Below are 15,671 nucleotides of genomic sequence, written 5' to 3' on the forward strand. Positions count from 1 at the left end.
GCTAACGGCCTGTGTGAGCGATTTCAACGCTCATTGAAGGCCGCGCTCCGGGCCACCCTCCGCGACGGCGGCTGGGTCGACAGGCTCCCCTGGGTCCTGCTGGGCCTCCGGACGGCACCCAAGGAGGACCTGCGCGCATCCGCGGCGGAGTTGGTCTTCGGGCAACCGCTGCGGGTGCCGGGTGAGTTCCTCTCCGACTCCACGGCACCATGGTCCATGGCACAGCAGCGCTCCGCTCTGCAAGAGACCGCCCCGAGGTTCGCCCCGGTGCCAACGGCATGCCACGGGCACCCACCGACGCACGTCGCCCCGGAGCTTCGCACGGCGGAGTACGTCTTCATCCGCCACGATGCCCACCGGACACCACTGCGGCCCCCGTACGATGGGCCTTTCAACGTGCTGGAGACCGGGGCGAAGCACTTCACCCTGGACATCGGCGGTACTCCTGACCGCGTTTCTGTAGACCGCCTCAAGCCGGCCCACCTCGACGTGGACCATCCACCGCCAGTGGTCCGACCCCCGCGTCGGGGCCGCCCCCCTGCGGGCGGACCCCCGGCACCGCCCAGCCCCGCCGCCCCCCCGGTCCTGCACCCATCCCAGGGGCAGCCAAGGGCATCCCACCTGGCATCCCTGCACCCCGGACGCCACCGATCGCCAAGGGGCGCTTCGGCCGGGTCATCCGTTTGCCCCGCAAACTGGCCCTCCAGGTGCACGGGAATTCTGGGGGGGGGGGGGGGCGTGTGGCGGACACGAAAGCCCACTGGTGTGGTAACATCATTCCGCGCACCAAGTGGGCGGCGGCCACACCCGAGGGGTAGGCGTGGCCTGAGGATATACACGGGGCGCGCAGCCCGGAGCGCGCTAGTGTTACAGTGAGCTCCTGAAATAAAGACGCTTATAAGTTACCGCTTGTCCGCTTCCTCCTTGCTCACAAGCAGCGCGCGTAACGCCGCGCTTTAACGGCTTCTTATTCTTCCTGATCGGCATCATACTTACCTCAGAAACGTGATGAACGCCACATTCACCCCACAGCATATATATGAACCCCCTTCCTCTCCTGCCTCCCCCTCCGCTACCCCCCCATTCCCCACCTCCCCTCCTCCATCCCCCCTCCCCCTCCCCCCCCATCTCCTGCCCCCTCTCCCCCCATACCCCGCCCCCATTCCCTCCCCTTCCCCCCCTCCCCTCCATTCCCCACCTCTCTCCGCCTGACAACGCCGGGTATTTCTGATATCTATCTTCTATTACTATTTTATTAGTCCCCTACCAGTGTACACCGGAGGGGACTATAGGTTTGCACACCGTCCCTCCGTCTGTCAGTCCGTCATTCCGTCAATCGTCCGTCACGCAAAGAACAGTTTTCCGGGCTTTTTTTTCTAAACGCTTAATGCTAATGATTTCAACCTTGGCACATGGTTTCCTCATGATAAGTTACAGATCAAGTTCGAACTTCACGACGTTTCGATGATTTTTGACAAAGTTATGGCACTTTAAACTTTGGGAATTCTGATAATTCTGATGATCCTTAACTCAATGCCATTTTAAGTTTTAATTTCCTTAAAAAAAGATTTTCTCTGCAATAATAGGACCGATTGAGATCAAATTTTCACCCTCGGGGGGACTCGGTCTGTAGAATATTTTAATGTTAATTATGACGTCACAGGTCACGTGGTTCGGCCGCCATATTGTTTTTCGTGAAAACACGAAAACCCCTTTTTCTCTGCAACGGCTGAACAGATCGAGGCCAAACTGTGCAGGCAGCATCGCATACCCATGACGAACAAAAAAGTCAGCGAGCATGACGTCATGCGTCACATGGTTTCAGAGTTGTGACGTTTTTAAGCATGAACCTTTAAAACCGAGCTCCTCCCTCATTTTATATCCAATCGAGGGGAAACTTCACAGATCTGTTCAGCATGTCAGTCTACTAAAATGTCCTTTTGGAATTTGCGATAGGTCACGTGGTTTGGCAGACATCGTTAATTAAACGAAAATATTTTTAAAATGGATATCTCTTGAATCGCTCGTACCTCAGACCATGAGTTGGTAATTATATAATTCACACAGTGCAATACGTGCAGGCTGCTCCATGGAGTGACCTTGCGGGCTTATCAACGAGGCGAGGCGTGACACACAAGTGTCTCAGCATACCTCAGATCAAGTTTGAAAACCAGCATCAACCGTGCATAAATTTGCATATTCGATCATTTTGGACAAAGTTATGGCACTTTGAACTTTGGTAGGGGACATGTATTGCAGCGCAATACTCAGAATGCTTGTTATATAAGAGAGATGTCTGTTTGTGTATCTGTGTCGCCATTTTTCTCAAAGATGGCTGAACAGATCTTCGTCAAACTTTCAGAGGTTCATCAGTGAGTGCCTGGGAGTGTTTTGGGGGGAAATTGAACAAAAAAAGTTCGGTTTTTTTGGAGTTATCTTTTTAAAATAAAAAGCTTGACAGTGCAGAAGCCTTTTCAAATTAATGACTTCATACAAGTACACATTCCTTTAAATAAATACAAAACAATCACCAGACATTTGAATACAAATAAATCAAACAATTCCAGAAGTGTACGAAGTTGGTAGTACGGCTTCTTCTTCTTCTTCCTGAACTGCATCACACGTAACTCAGAAACGTGATGAACGCCACATTGACCACATTCACCCACCAGCATATATATGAACCCCCTTCCTCTCCTGCCTCCCTCCTCTCCTCCCCTTCCTCCCATCCCCCTCCCCTACCTTCTCCCCCCCTTCCCCCATCTTCCCCTCCCCTTCTCCCCCTCCCCTCCCCCCTCTTCTCCTCCTTTTCCACTCTGCCATAAAGCCCAGATCGGTGGGGGTGTTTCAGTGATGGTTGTCCTTCTGGAAGTTTCTCCCATCTCCACACAGGATCTCTGGAGCTCAGCCAGAGTGACCATCGGGTTCTTGGTCACCTCTCTCACCAAGGCCCTTCTTTCCCGATTGCTCAGTTTGGCCGGGCGACCAGCTCCAGGAAGAGTCCTGGTTGTTCCAAACTTCTTCCATTTAAGAATTATGGAGGCCACTGTGCTCTTGGGAACCTTCAATGCAGCAGAGATTTTTTTTGTAGGCTTCCCCAGATCTGTGTCTCGACACAATCCTATCTCTGAGCTCTGCAGGCAGTTCCTTCGACCTCATGGCTTGGTTTTTGCTCTGATATGCATTGTCAGCTGTGAGGCCTTCTATAGACAGGTGTGTGCCTTTCCAAATCATGTCCAATCAATTGAATTTACCACAGGTGGACTCCAATCAAGGTGTAGAAACATCTCAAAGATGATCAAGAGAAATGAGAGGCACCTGAGCTAAATTTGAAGTGTCATCGCAAAGGGTCTGAATACTTAAATGTAAATGTGGTATTTCAGTTTTTTCTTTTTAAAAAATTTGCAAAACTTTCTAAAATCCTGTTTTCTCTTTGTCATTATGGGGTATTGAGTGTAGATTGATGAGGGAAAAAATGAATTTAAACGATTTCAGCATAAGGCTGCAACATAACAAAATGTGAAAAAAGTGAAGGGGTCGGAATACTTTCTGAATGCACTGTATGCCATCGTTCGCTATGGAGGCCAGCTCGGAGAGATATACAAAATCGTGACCATTCTCAATGAATGTCCGTCTCTCAAGAGGAGAGGGGGAGAGGGGAGGAAGGGAAGGAGGGGGAAGGGGGGAAGAGGGAGGGGCGAAAGGTGAGGGAGGAGGGGGGCGGGGGGGGGGGGGAGAGGGGGGAAGGGGGGGGGAGGCAGGAGAGGAAGGTGGTTCATATATATGCTGGTGGGTCAATGTGGCGTTCATCACGTTTCTGAGTTAAGTGTGATGCTGATCAGGAAGAAGAAGAAGCCGTACTACCAACTTCGTACAATTCCGGAATTGTTTGATTTATTTGCATTCAAATGTCTGGTGATTGTTTTGTATTTATTTATGCGAATGTGTACTTGTATATAATTGTCATTAATTTTAAAAGGCTTAGGCACTTTCAAGCGATTTTCTATTTTTTTTTTAACTCCAAAAAAACGATCTTTTTTTTGCAAAAAAAATTTTTGGGCCGAAAACACTCCCAGGCACTCACTGATGAACCTCTGAAAGTTTGACGAAGATCCGTTCAGCCATCTCTGAGAAAAATGGTGACACACACACACACACACACACACACACACACACACAGACAGACAGACAGACAGACATCTCTCTTATATGGTCGACTCGCAGAAGTACCCGGTGTTGCCGGGCGGGCGAGGAGGAGGGGGAGGGGGAGGGGATGGAGGGAGGGGAGTTGAAAGAGGGGGGAGAGGAGGGGAGGGGGAGAAGGGGAGGGGAAGATGGGGGGAAGGGGGGGAAGAAGGGGGGGAGAGGGGGAAAGGGGGGGAGGGGAAGGGGAGGGGGAGGGGAAAGAGGAGGGGGAGAGTGGGGTGGAAGGGGAGGAGAGGGGGGAGGCAGGAGAGGAAGGGGGTTCATATATACGCTGGTGGGTGAATGGGGTGAATGTGGCATTCATCACGTTTCTGAGTTAAGTGTGATGCAGTTCAGGAAGAAGAAGAAGCCGTACTACCAACTTCGTACACTTCCGGAATTGTTTGATTTATTTGTATTCAAATGTCTCGTGATTGTTTTGTATTTATTTATGCGAATGTGTACTTGTATGTAACTGTCATTAATTTGAAAAGGCTTAGGCACTCTCAAGCTTTTTTTTTTTTTTAACTCCGAAAAAAACCGATCTTTTTTTTTCCTAAAACAGTCACAGTTACTCACTGATGAACCTTTGAAAGTTTGACGAAGATCCGTTCAGCCATCTTTGAGAAAAATGGCCACACACAGACAGACATCTCTCTCTTAGATAGTAGATTATATAGTAGATATGTATACACACACATGCAGTGCTTGTAATGGAAAGTAGAATCAACCTCTGTAGCTGAACTTGAACATTGGTTTCTTTATCCCCTTTGTAAGATATCCGTATATAAAGCTGTAAAGCCAAACACTCACCGGTACTGTATGTCCACATATTATTTTGGAACCTGTCGTCCTGGTAGAAAGAAGCCAAGAACACGTGTACCGGTACTGTAAAACAAATGCTATTTCATTTTACGAAAGTTTATTCGAATGATAGCTCATTGCGCTGCCATTGTGGGAATATGGAGGAGACCGAAATCGGGTGTCGTACCAAAATGATGAACTGAATGGGTGACTTTCCATGCACGAAGCTTAGAAAGCAGAAGTCGACCCGCCTTGTGCTATTGTTAGCACCCGAGGGAAGGAGGCACGGCTGGAAGTAGCCAATGCATGCGTCACATCACTGTGACGTGGGTGCCTCCTTGCAAGTCACAACTTCCTTTGTTATTGTTTTTTTATTACCATTCACCGGTCCCTTTTCTCCTCTTATTTCTTCATCTGCCTCGTTCTTGCCTCATTCTTACATCTTTCATTCTTTTCTCTTTCTCTCTACGTACCTCATTGTAGATTTCTAGCTCTCTCATTATTTTCCTCCTTTCTTTCCGTCCTTGTGTTTAAAGCCATGGCTGCAAGCGAAGAGTTGCGACACCAGATTCTTATAGGACAGTTCGTGCTGACAGCGGGTTGTGCCGCCGAACAGGCGCAGCAGTTGCTTCAGGCTTCACGCTGGGAGTTTGAGGTGAGCCGGGAGGTTGGTGTGTGCTCGAGGGTCACGGGCTCTGGCTGAAAGTCACATTGATCAAGGATACCAGTTCGGCGCCTATACTGGCCATGAGATGTTTGGATTTGGCTGCAATTGGTGATTTGTACAAGAATACCACGCGGGACACCAAACTGTTGGTTCTTGGGTTCCTTTGTAAGTTAAAATTGATATATGGTATTAATAAGAAAGTTGGCCATATTAACTGCTTTGGCATCTCTTTGAGCAAATGAAATCAATGGAAGACAGAGGATCAAACTGGCTATTATTTAATTGAATAAGGATGCATTTCAGCCTCTTTTGTATACAAAGTTATTTTGGCACAAATTATAAATATAGAACATCCCATCATCCCTATCCCTTCCACCCCAATCACATGCCACAACCAACAATCCTATTTCTTCCTCTTACTCTCCAACTTTTAGTCCACAAAGTAATCAATGTACGTTTGAGCGTAAGCCGATAAAGGTCTTTAGTAGACTACGGATTTTTATGTTAAGAAAATAGGCCTTTTATGTTTTGAAAAGCGGAATTTTTTTTTTTATGTGAAAAAATCATGAAATATTTTTTCCCCCCATTTAATTCATTTTTTATTATTACCAAGTTTTTCAGAAATCAGTCAAAAAAAGAACAAAAAATGGTACGCTTTTTCCTGCACAACATTAAGCACTCTGGGCTAGTAAACAGGTAAAAAATGATGTTCAGGTACCTTTATTGCAACCGCATTGTTTGATAAGTAGAGGACAAGAAGAAATTGACAAGACCCTTTTAGGAACGGTTAAAGTAGGTGTTTGAAATCATTATCTTGGTAATGTTCTCCTTGGTGAGGCGGTGTCGGCGGTCGGTGAGGACGTTTCTGTAGACGTTGAAGGACCTTTCCACGTCGACGCTGACGATGGGGCAGTACCTCAAGAGGGGGATGTCGGCAAGCTTGACTCCAGCCGGCACACCAACGTCAGATCCGTGCTGATCTCCATCCAGGATCAAAGCAACTGTCCTCAGCACACCAATGTCGGGATTGCGCTGCAGCACCACCTTGAACTTGGTGAGCAGGATCTCCTTACGGCAGCCTCGGATCTTTTCGAGCTCCTCCTTGGCCTGATCAAGGAGCTGGAAGGCCTTGGCCAGCTCCATGCCGGCCTCCTCCAGCTGCTTAAGGATCTTCGGGATGAACGACACGTGGGCATTTAAGAAGACCAAACTGAGCTTGATGTCGGCCTTTCCGAACAGGTCCTTGGCACCCCGGATTGCCATCGCGTCGTCATCGTTCAGCTGGTCCACAATGTCCTTGACGGCCTCGAAGTGCTCGGCGTAAAACACCGCGGCGTCGATCCAGGTCCCCCACCGAGTCCGAATGGGCTCCGGGGGGAGAGAAAGATTGGGCTGCTGCTCCTTCCAAAGGACAACACGTGACGGGGCTTTGACGAACACCTTCTTCGTCGTGGCAATCAGGTCGTTGACGTCCTTGAACATTTCTCGGACTGTCTCGCAGACACGGTGGAGCGCGTGGGCAACGCAAGTCACATGCAGCAAATCCGGGAAGAGTTCCTTCAGGGCATGGCCGGCCTTGATCATATAGGCCGCGGCGTCGCTGACGAGGACCTTGAGGCACTCCGGCTTGAAATCAGGCCAAAGGTAGCGCAGCGTGTCATTGACTGCGTGCACGATCTCCCCGGAGTTGGTCTTCTCCAGAAACATGCACTGGACGAGGTGGGGACGAAAGTACCCCTCCTTGGACAAGCGTCCCACGATGATGTTGGCCACATATCGACCTGCCGAATCGGTCGTCTCGTCGACGGACAGCCAGATGGGCTGCTGTCCGAGGTCGGCACGGATCCCCACCAAGGCCTCGTCGTAGCACTTGTCGAGGTAGTGCTTTCAAATCCAGCTTTCATCGGGGATCTGGAGAGTGATGTGCTTCTCCAGGAACGACCGGAGGGCAGGGTTTTCCAATTTCGACCATGGGATGCCAGCGGCCAGCATGGCCTGGCACAGCTCCTGAGCCACGACGTCGCACTTGTGCCTCTTTCCGCCACCAAAGTCCTCCATGGTGGCTTGCGTGACCGTCCCCTTCTTCTTCAAGGCCAAGTTGCTCTTGTGGCGGTCTCCTCGGACATGTTGGGCCAGCTCAGACTTCTGCTTCGCCCGGAAAGTCTTTTCACAAGCTCGACAGAAAGCCGTGTCACTCGACACATACTTGAAGGTGGCCCCATCCCCGCCAGCGTTGAATTCCTTCAGCCACTTGTCACGAAGAGCAGCACTCATCTTGATAGGAGACTTGTTCACACTTTGTGTACACTCTCTCACTGTAGTACACCGCCTCACTGCTGTACACGCTGGGGACGCAACGCACGCAAGTGGACGCAACGTTTTGTTTTTGAGATCCATCACAGTTAAAAATTTCGATCGCAGTTAAAAATTTCGAAAAATTCCCAATTTTTTTTTCGCGTTGCCAGACATTTTCGACCAAAAAGGGCATTTTATTTTATTTTTCGCGAAAAAGGGCGAAATTTTTTTTCCTCCGAAAATAGCAAAATAATTTTTTGCGCGCAAGAAGCAAGCAAGAAGCAAGTTTTATGTGAAAAAATATTTTTTCTTTTTTTACATAAAAATCCGATGTGCAGTCTTTAGCTACCGTACATTTGAAGTGTCTACTGTATTTCCTTCGTAATATGGCATTACCTGGCTATATATATATATATAATATATATATATATATATACATATATATATATATATATATACATATATATATATATATATATACATATATATATATATATACATATATATATATATATATATATATATATATATATATATATATATATATATATATATATATATATATATATATATATATGTATGTATATGGTTATATATATACAGTCACGTGAAAAAGTAAGTACACCCCATGTAAAGTTTTGACTTTTTCAACATATTTCAACATACAGCTATTTGATCTTCATTTCAACAATATTGATAGATAAAGGTGATTATAATATAACAAATATCATGAAACATTTACATTTTGTAGTCCATTGTATAATTTAAATAAACATAAATGCAAATTTCGCATGTGGAAAAAGTAAGTACACCCTCACATTTATCACTACTTCAAATACCTAAAATTAGAATCAGGTGCACCAGCCCAGGTGCAAATGAGTAGAACATCGTTAGAGAGGATCTTGGAGGAACCTGTCTTATTTAAACCTCAGACATTTAGTTTGGTTTGCTCTTTGTTGTTGAAGTGTGCGCATCACCATGCCTAGATCAAAAGAGCTCTCTAAGGCCTTCAGAAAGAAGGTTATAGATGCCTCCGAATCTGTGAAGGGATTTAAAAAGATCTCCAAACAATTTGAAATCAATCATTCGACTGTCCGGAAGATCATCTACAAGTGGAGAAGATTCCAAACAACTGCCAACTTGTTCAGGCCAGGCTGCCCCAGCAAGTTTAGCCCGAGAGCAGACTGCAAGATGCTGAAAGGAGTCTCTAAGAACCCCAGAATGTCATCACGAGACCTACAGGTAGCTCTTGCCACTGTTGATGTCAAAGTGCACGAGTCTACCATTAGAAAGAGGCTGCACAAATTTGATCGACATGGGAGGTGTACCAGGAGGAAACCTTTGCTGTCCAGAAAGAACATCAGGGCAAGACTCAAGTTTGCCAATGAACACCGAGGCAAAGACCAGCACTTCTGGAACAATGTGCTCTGGACAGCTGAGTCAAAGGTAGAGCTATTTGGCCACAGTACCAGCAGACATGTTTGGCGAAAACCAAAGACAGCATTTGACTACCAGAACCTGATACCAACTGCAAAGCATGGTGGTGGAAATATTATGGTTTGGGGCAGCTTTGCTGCATCAGGGCCTGGGCAGCTCACCATCATAGAATCCACTTTGAATTCTTCATTGTACCAGAGGGTGCTTGAGGATAATGTGAGGCCATCTGTCGGAAAGTTGTAGCTCAACCGAAGGTGGACCTTGCAACATGACAATGACCCTAAACATACCAGTAAATCCACCAAGGAATGGCTAAAAAGAAAGAAATGGAGGGTTCTGGAATGGCCAAGTCAAAGCCCGGATCTAAATCTCATCGAGATGTTGTGGGGGGGGGGGGGGGGGGGGGGTTTGAAACGAGCTGTGCATGCAATTGTGCATGCTGTGCAACAATTTTTTGTTGAATAAATTATTGCAAAGTCAATTTTTTCATTGTTTTTTGTTCAATTAGATCACCTTTATCTCTAGATACTGTTGAAATGAAGATCAAATAGCTGTATGTTCAAATATGTTGAAAAAGTCAAAACTTTACATGGGGTGTACTTACTTTTTCACGTGACTGTATATATATATATATATACACACACACACACACACACACACACACACACACACACACACACACACACACACACACACACACACACACACACACATATATATATATATATATATATATATACACAGACCCGTGCAGATAACATAAAAGTGTTACACGAGTGTCCACTGTATTTCCCATTTTAAGATGAGATTGTTGTCCAGATAGGAGACTTATTTCGTTTTGCTTTCTTGTCCGTGTGTACGCTGCCTCCAGGCTGCCCTGAGTGCTTTTTTTCAGGAAAGTGGGCTTCCTGCCACCTCAAATCATAACCAAATGGTGAGTGCCGTAATCCTTGATGCACTCAATGATGTCCTTTTTGAAAGTGTAGTGTGATGTAGATTCTGCTTTTCCAACAGATTATTATTGAAATTGTGATGGGGGTTACTAGTAGATGACTGGCCATACAGTGGCTTCTAACACAATGATCTAGTAGATGATTAAATCTTTACACAAAGAAATGCACTTTTAAGCAAAAAAATGCAATAAGTGGATTTATATAGAGGCGGCCACGTCTCACCTTTGTATGTCCATGATTATCTGTAACATTGACATGTTAGAGGGGATAGTAGTGAGCATGGTGAGAAAGCAGTTAGGAAATTGGAGAGTAAATACAACTGCAAGATCAGTCTACATCTTAAGGTGCCAGAAAACAGCATCTGGCCAACCTCAAGATTGAACTATCAAACTTGTCACTTTCCTCTGAAACCTGGAGGTGCCTTATCAAGTCTGTATCCAGAGCATGCTCACCTCCATCCCATCCCTCACTTCAATTGTCGCCACAGTCGTCTGCGCTTGTGAAATGGCGAATGTTTAAATTCTGTGTTTATTTCCCAATCTTGTGTCCCCAACCCCTCGCTCTCTATACCCAGCCTATCCAGTCACACCCAAACTGCTCCTGGCCTCGGTGTATTTTGCACCTGAGAATGTGGAGAAGTTTCTGGCAACCCTCGACTCTAATTCTGCAACTGGCCCGGACGGCATCAGCGCACGTGTCCTAAAAACGTGCTCTACTGCTCTTGCACATCCTCTTTCTGCTGTTTCCATCCTATAATTTGCCCTATGGCATCTTCTATCTGTTTGTAAATCAGCCACCATCATTGCATTACATAAACAAGGTGCAAAAGCTGATCTAATTAACGACAGACCTATACAGCTTACTTCAAATCATCAGCAAGGTCATGGAATCCATCATCGCATTTGAAATGAAATCCTTCCTTTTCTCCAACAACCTCATCTCAGATCATCAATTTGGTTTCAGACCAGGTCACTCTACCTTGGACGCACTGCTTCTACTCACCCAACAATGGATGGAGGCCCTCAATGTCAGACATGATATCAGGGCCGTCTCTCTGTAAATATCATGAGCTTTTGATATGGCCTGGCATTTTGCCTTACTCTCCAAAATCTCTGCTTATGGCATCCAGGCCGCTTCTGCACATGGCTCACTGACTTCCTCTACTCCCGTAGCCAACGGGTTCATCTCGACGGACTCCTTTAATCTCCTCTTCCTTTCAAGGCTGGAGTGCTCCAAGGTAGTGTTCTGTGCTCAGTCCAATTCCTAATCCTTTTTATCTCTTTGCTGATGAGGCCACCCTCTGCCATAAAATACCCCATCCTTTGGATAGGCAGCAGCCTCTTCCCTCTCTTCAGACCTTTATAAACTCACAAGCAGGTCAAACACATGGAATATGTTTTTCAATCCCGACAAATCTTTCACTCTCATTCTGTCTCTCTGAAAGGACAATCTGACAAACCCTCCCATCTACTCTTACTTTCTTAATAATCCTGTCGATGATGTTCAGTCACTCTAACTTGTTAGCCTCACTATCAGCCATGATCTTTCTTGGGCAGACCATATTTCCAAGATGGCCTCAAAAACCCACCTTTCATTCTATTGTGCATTTTGTATTTGCTGTCACATCACAGACAGTTTGGTGGCCTCTCTGTATTCTACCACCTCCTCTTCGGTCTTGCACCCTCTTTCTCTTTCTCTTTCTCTCTCCCAGTTTTCTGCAGGGCACACATTGTCTGCCAGTTGCCCACGTCTTGTTAAAGTCTCAAATTTCGGCTCGCTGCTCAGCTCCACTCATCTGTTACTCTTTTCCCTCACCTGTGGAACCAACTTCCCCTGTCTGTTCAGTCGCATTCTTCCCTTCAGGGCTTCAACACAGCTGTAGTTCTTGGTTGGTTTGTTCCTTTTCTGGTTCCATCTTGCGTTCCCATTCTTTTTGCTGTGTTTCATTCAGCTTGCGTGTAGCTTGTTCACCCCCAAGTGTCTCTCTTCACCTTGTGACGTGAGTTGTAGAAATCATTTAAAAATGCGCAAAATGGCTGTGTTGTAGGATAATGAAAACAAGTCATCATAGGAAAGGGTGTGGATCACAAGTTACATTGCCTGAGGCTGACTCTGTTCTTTCCTGTTTTTTCAGAATTGGTCATGTTTACTTTGCTTTTGTTGCTTGGATGTGCCTTTTTATGTCAAACTTTACAATCCCATAAACATCAACATTGTGCCAAGAGTAGACATCGATATAGGCCTATAATGGAGCAAGAGTATTTATGTATTCTACTCCTCCGTGAGGATTTGACCTCGGAAGCTGAAACTTTCAGGGATTAATGAAGACACCCTGAAGGTGTGCCTGTGTATGTTTCATTCAATTCGATCAAGTTTTGAACCAAAAATTTTTTTCACCCATTTTGCCATTTTCTTCCTTTTGGGGGAGGATTGGTGGGTGCATTTGGAAATATCTGAGTGTTATTACTGCAATGTATTTATAATATATGCACATAAGCAGTGTGCATGTTTTCGCATCAAATACATAACCCGGGTTAATTTTATTTTTGGGAGCGATCGAGGCCGTGGTGTGTTGTGTATACACTGCCCAAATAAAGGAATGTGCCAGAAGAACGTGTTGCACACTTGGAACAAGATTGTCCGCTGGGTGGGTACTCATTCTGCTGTGGTATTAATGCTCCGTAGTGAGAGCAGGTGTTTCTAGTGTGTATGTATATATATAAGTTCAAAACACAGCCTGGTCACAAGTGTGCCGCACTGACCGGGTCCTCAGTCGAGGTCCTCAGCATCATCCCGTTTCGGCCCTTCAACCTCGATACGGTCAGCTAAGGTGGGCCAGCAGGGGCACATCCACATCCACATGCAGCAACTGCACCTGGATGCGTACATACCCCCACCCCCAGCCAGTGCGAACAACAACAACAACAACAACAACACCTCCACATCCAGAATCCACAGCACCAAACAAACATGGTGGAACACTCAAACACCCACCTTTATACCCTTCGCCACTCACCAACAAAACACACCAGATCATTCATCACACACATACACACCCGTACACACACATACACACACAACACCAACCAACCAACCACCTACCCTTACATCATACACCACTCAACACACAAAAACACAAACTCATGCAAAAATTAATTCATGCAAAAACACACACCCTCACCCACTCACTCATATACACAAAATAAGAAATAATAATGGTAACAAAAAAACAAAAAACAAAAAACAAAAACAAACAAAAAAACAGACAACCAACCTACACCGTTCGACGTGCCTCCATAAGCTTCCTCCATATCCAAAATGAGCCTTTCAAGGCAACCTGGGCCACCTTGTCACACATCCTCTTTCTTTCTGTCCCACACACTCCCAGCCTAGCAAGAAATGCAGAAAAGGAATTGCCAACATACCCTCTACACCCCACCTCAAATGGCTGACACGAAAATCGCCAACCCTTCTCCCGGCACTCTGCCTCCAGCTCACTGTACTTTCCTCTCTTGCACCTCCTCCATGTTCTCTTCCCAAGGTACCGACAACTCCCCTAAGATGACCTGTCTTGTTGCACTTGACCAAATGAAAATGTCAGGCCACAACCTTGTAACACAGATATCCTCTGGGAATACCAATTGTGGCTTTAGGTCTGCCACCACCTGCCAATCACAAGCATCTGACAGCCCTCTTGCTTTCCACCTCCTCCTCTTTCCACCTCTTACCACTTGGCCCTCTTTGACAAACCACACCTCTCCCCCATCAGTCTCCTTCTCCACTCTTCTCTCTTCTCTCTTTCGTTCTCAGCTCCTCTTGTTGCACCATCTGCACCACCACCGCCAGCACCTGATCATGTCGCCACCTGTATCTTCCTGCTGCCAAAGCTACTGAGCATGCACTCAGTGCATGCTGAACCGTTCCCACACCTCCACACAAATAACATCTCTCCTCCTGCAACAACCCCCACAATCTCAAGTTTACTGGTGATGGAAGCACATCATACGTTGCCCGCAACAGGAAACTCAACAATATTGGCTCCATCCTCCAAATCTCTTGCCACTTCAATATCCTCACCCGCACACCTTCCCACATATATATATATATATATATATATATATATATATATAGATATATATATAGATATATATATATATATATATATATATATATATATATATATATATATATATATATATATATATATATATATATATATATATATATATTGTTACGGTCCGCGGATAAGATGTTTGCCGAGCGGAGGCCCCGCGGCCGTACAGTTACCCTAACTAACCCGATTCCTGAACGTTGGCCAGATCGCGCCACAGCTACTCAATATGGAAAAGACAAAAGCGACACGGATGTGAAGAAGAAGAAGAAGACGAAAAAAGGTTGAAAATACTACTAAATTTATTCCTACTATATACAGGCTCAAAAAAACCAAGGAGAAGGAAAGATAATAAAATAATATACAGAAGATTTTAGAGGCACAGTGAAAATTACTGGCTTATCTAAACAGGCTTTTTTTTTTTTTTTTTTTTTTTTTTTTTTGTTGTATACAATATCGAGGCTCGTGAAAGAGCGAACATTAATCACACAGAAAGACAAACCGACACATAAAACATATAACATAGGGAGCGGTAGACAAGATGGGGAGAGAGGGGGAAGGACACAAACACAACATTTGAGAGCAGGGACCGAGAGACATGGAGACATCGAGAGATCTGAGAGAGGGCGAGGGCTTTGGGGGGGGGGCGTGGGAAGGGGGCAGTGGGAGAGGTATAAAACATATGGACACTGCCAGGACTTCCAGGAAAGAAGTTGGAATTTCAAACAAGGTGGATCTGGGGTGAATTAGCGGGGGTAGAAAAGATCAAGGTTTTGGATGGGGGAAGATAAGAGATGGTGGTGAACGGCTGTTTTAAAGACCTGGAGGGAGGAGTGGGATTGAAGGGAGTGAGGGAGTTTGTTCCAGAGGCGGGAGAAAAGAGGAATGAAAGAGTGAAGGTGAGCAGAGAGCCGAGATTTCGGCAGTTTAACCATCAGAGGGTTGCTGGCAGATCTTGTGCGACCTGTAGGAATATTTGGGGGACAGAGCACAGAGAGAGCTGGGGGTGCAAGGCCGGAGAGGAGTCGGTAGAAGACAGAAAGACCACCTACCTGCCTGCGGTGAGTGAGTGAAAGGCCCTCAGAGATAGCTTCATCGCGGGAGATTCCAATAATTCTGAAAGCTTTGGTTTCAACAGCGTGAAGCCGAGCTAGGTGTGAGGCAGGAGCACCGGCCCATAGGGGAGAACAGTATTCCATTGAGCTGCGGATGAAAGCCC

At 46.1% G+C, this 15,671-nt stretch overlaps 2 protein-coding genes across 2 annotated transcripts in view; one reads left to right on the plus strand and one right to left on the minus strand.

Annotated features, from left to right (window-relative positions):
- Nucleotides 1–5,220, minus strand: part of LOC137419272 (E3 ubiquitin ligase RNF157-like) — a 130,700-nt gene extending 125,480 nt beyond the window's left edge. The window contains exons 1-2 of the mRNA XM_068105397.2: nt 5,177–5,220; nt 4,999–5,073 (exon numbers count right to left, since the gene is read on the minus strand). Coding sequence (XP_067961498.2) covers nt 4,999–5,017 — 19 coding nt within the window. The 5' untranslated portion in view covers nt 5,018–5,073; nt 5,177–5,220. The remainder of the gene's footprint in view (nt 1–4,998; nt 5,074–5,176) is intronic.
- Nucleotides 5,221–5,347: 127 nt separating this feature from the next.
- Nucleotides 5,348–15,671, plus strand: part of LOC144892424 (UBA-like domain-containing protein 2) — a 28,764-nt gene continuing 18,440 nt past the window's right edge. Inside the window, exons 1-2 of the mRNA XM_078779103.1 lie at nt 5,348–5,644; nt 10,260–10,322. Of these exons, the coding sequence (XP_078635229.1) occupies nt 5,528–5,644; nt 10,260–10,322 (180 nt within the window). The 5' untranslated portion in view covers nt 5,348–5,527. The remainder of the gene's footprint in view (nt 5,645–10,259; nt 10,323–15,671) is intronic.

This window comes from Myxine glutinosa, chromosome 1 (genome assembly GCF_964187855.1).
Source record: "Myxine glutinosa chromosome 1, kmMyxGlut1.1, whole genome shotgun sequence".
In the NCBI taxonomy this organism is placed as follows: Eukaryota; Metazoa; Chordata; class Myxini; order Myxiniformes; family Myxinidae; genus Myxine; species Myxine glutinosa.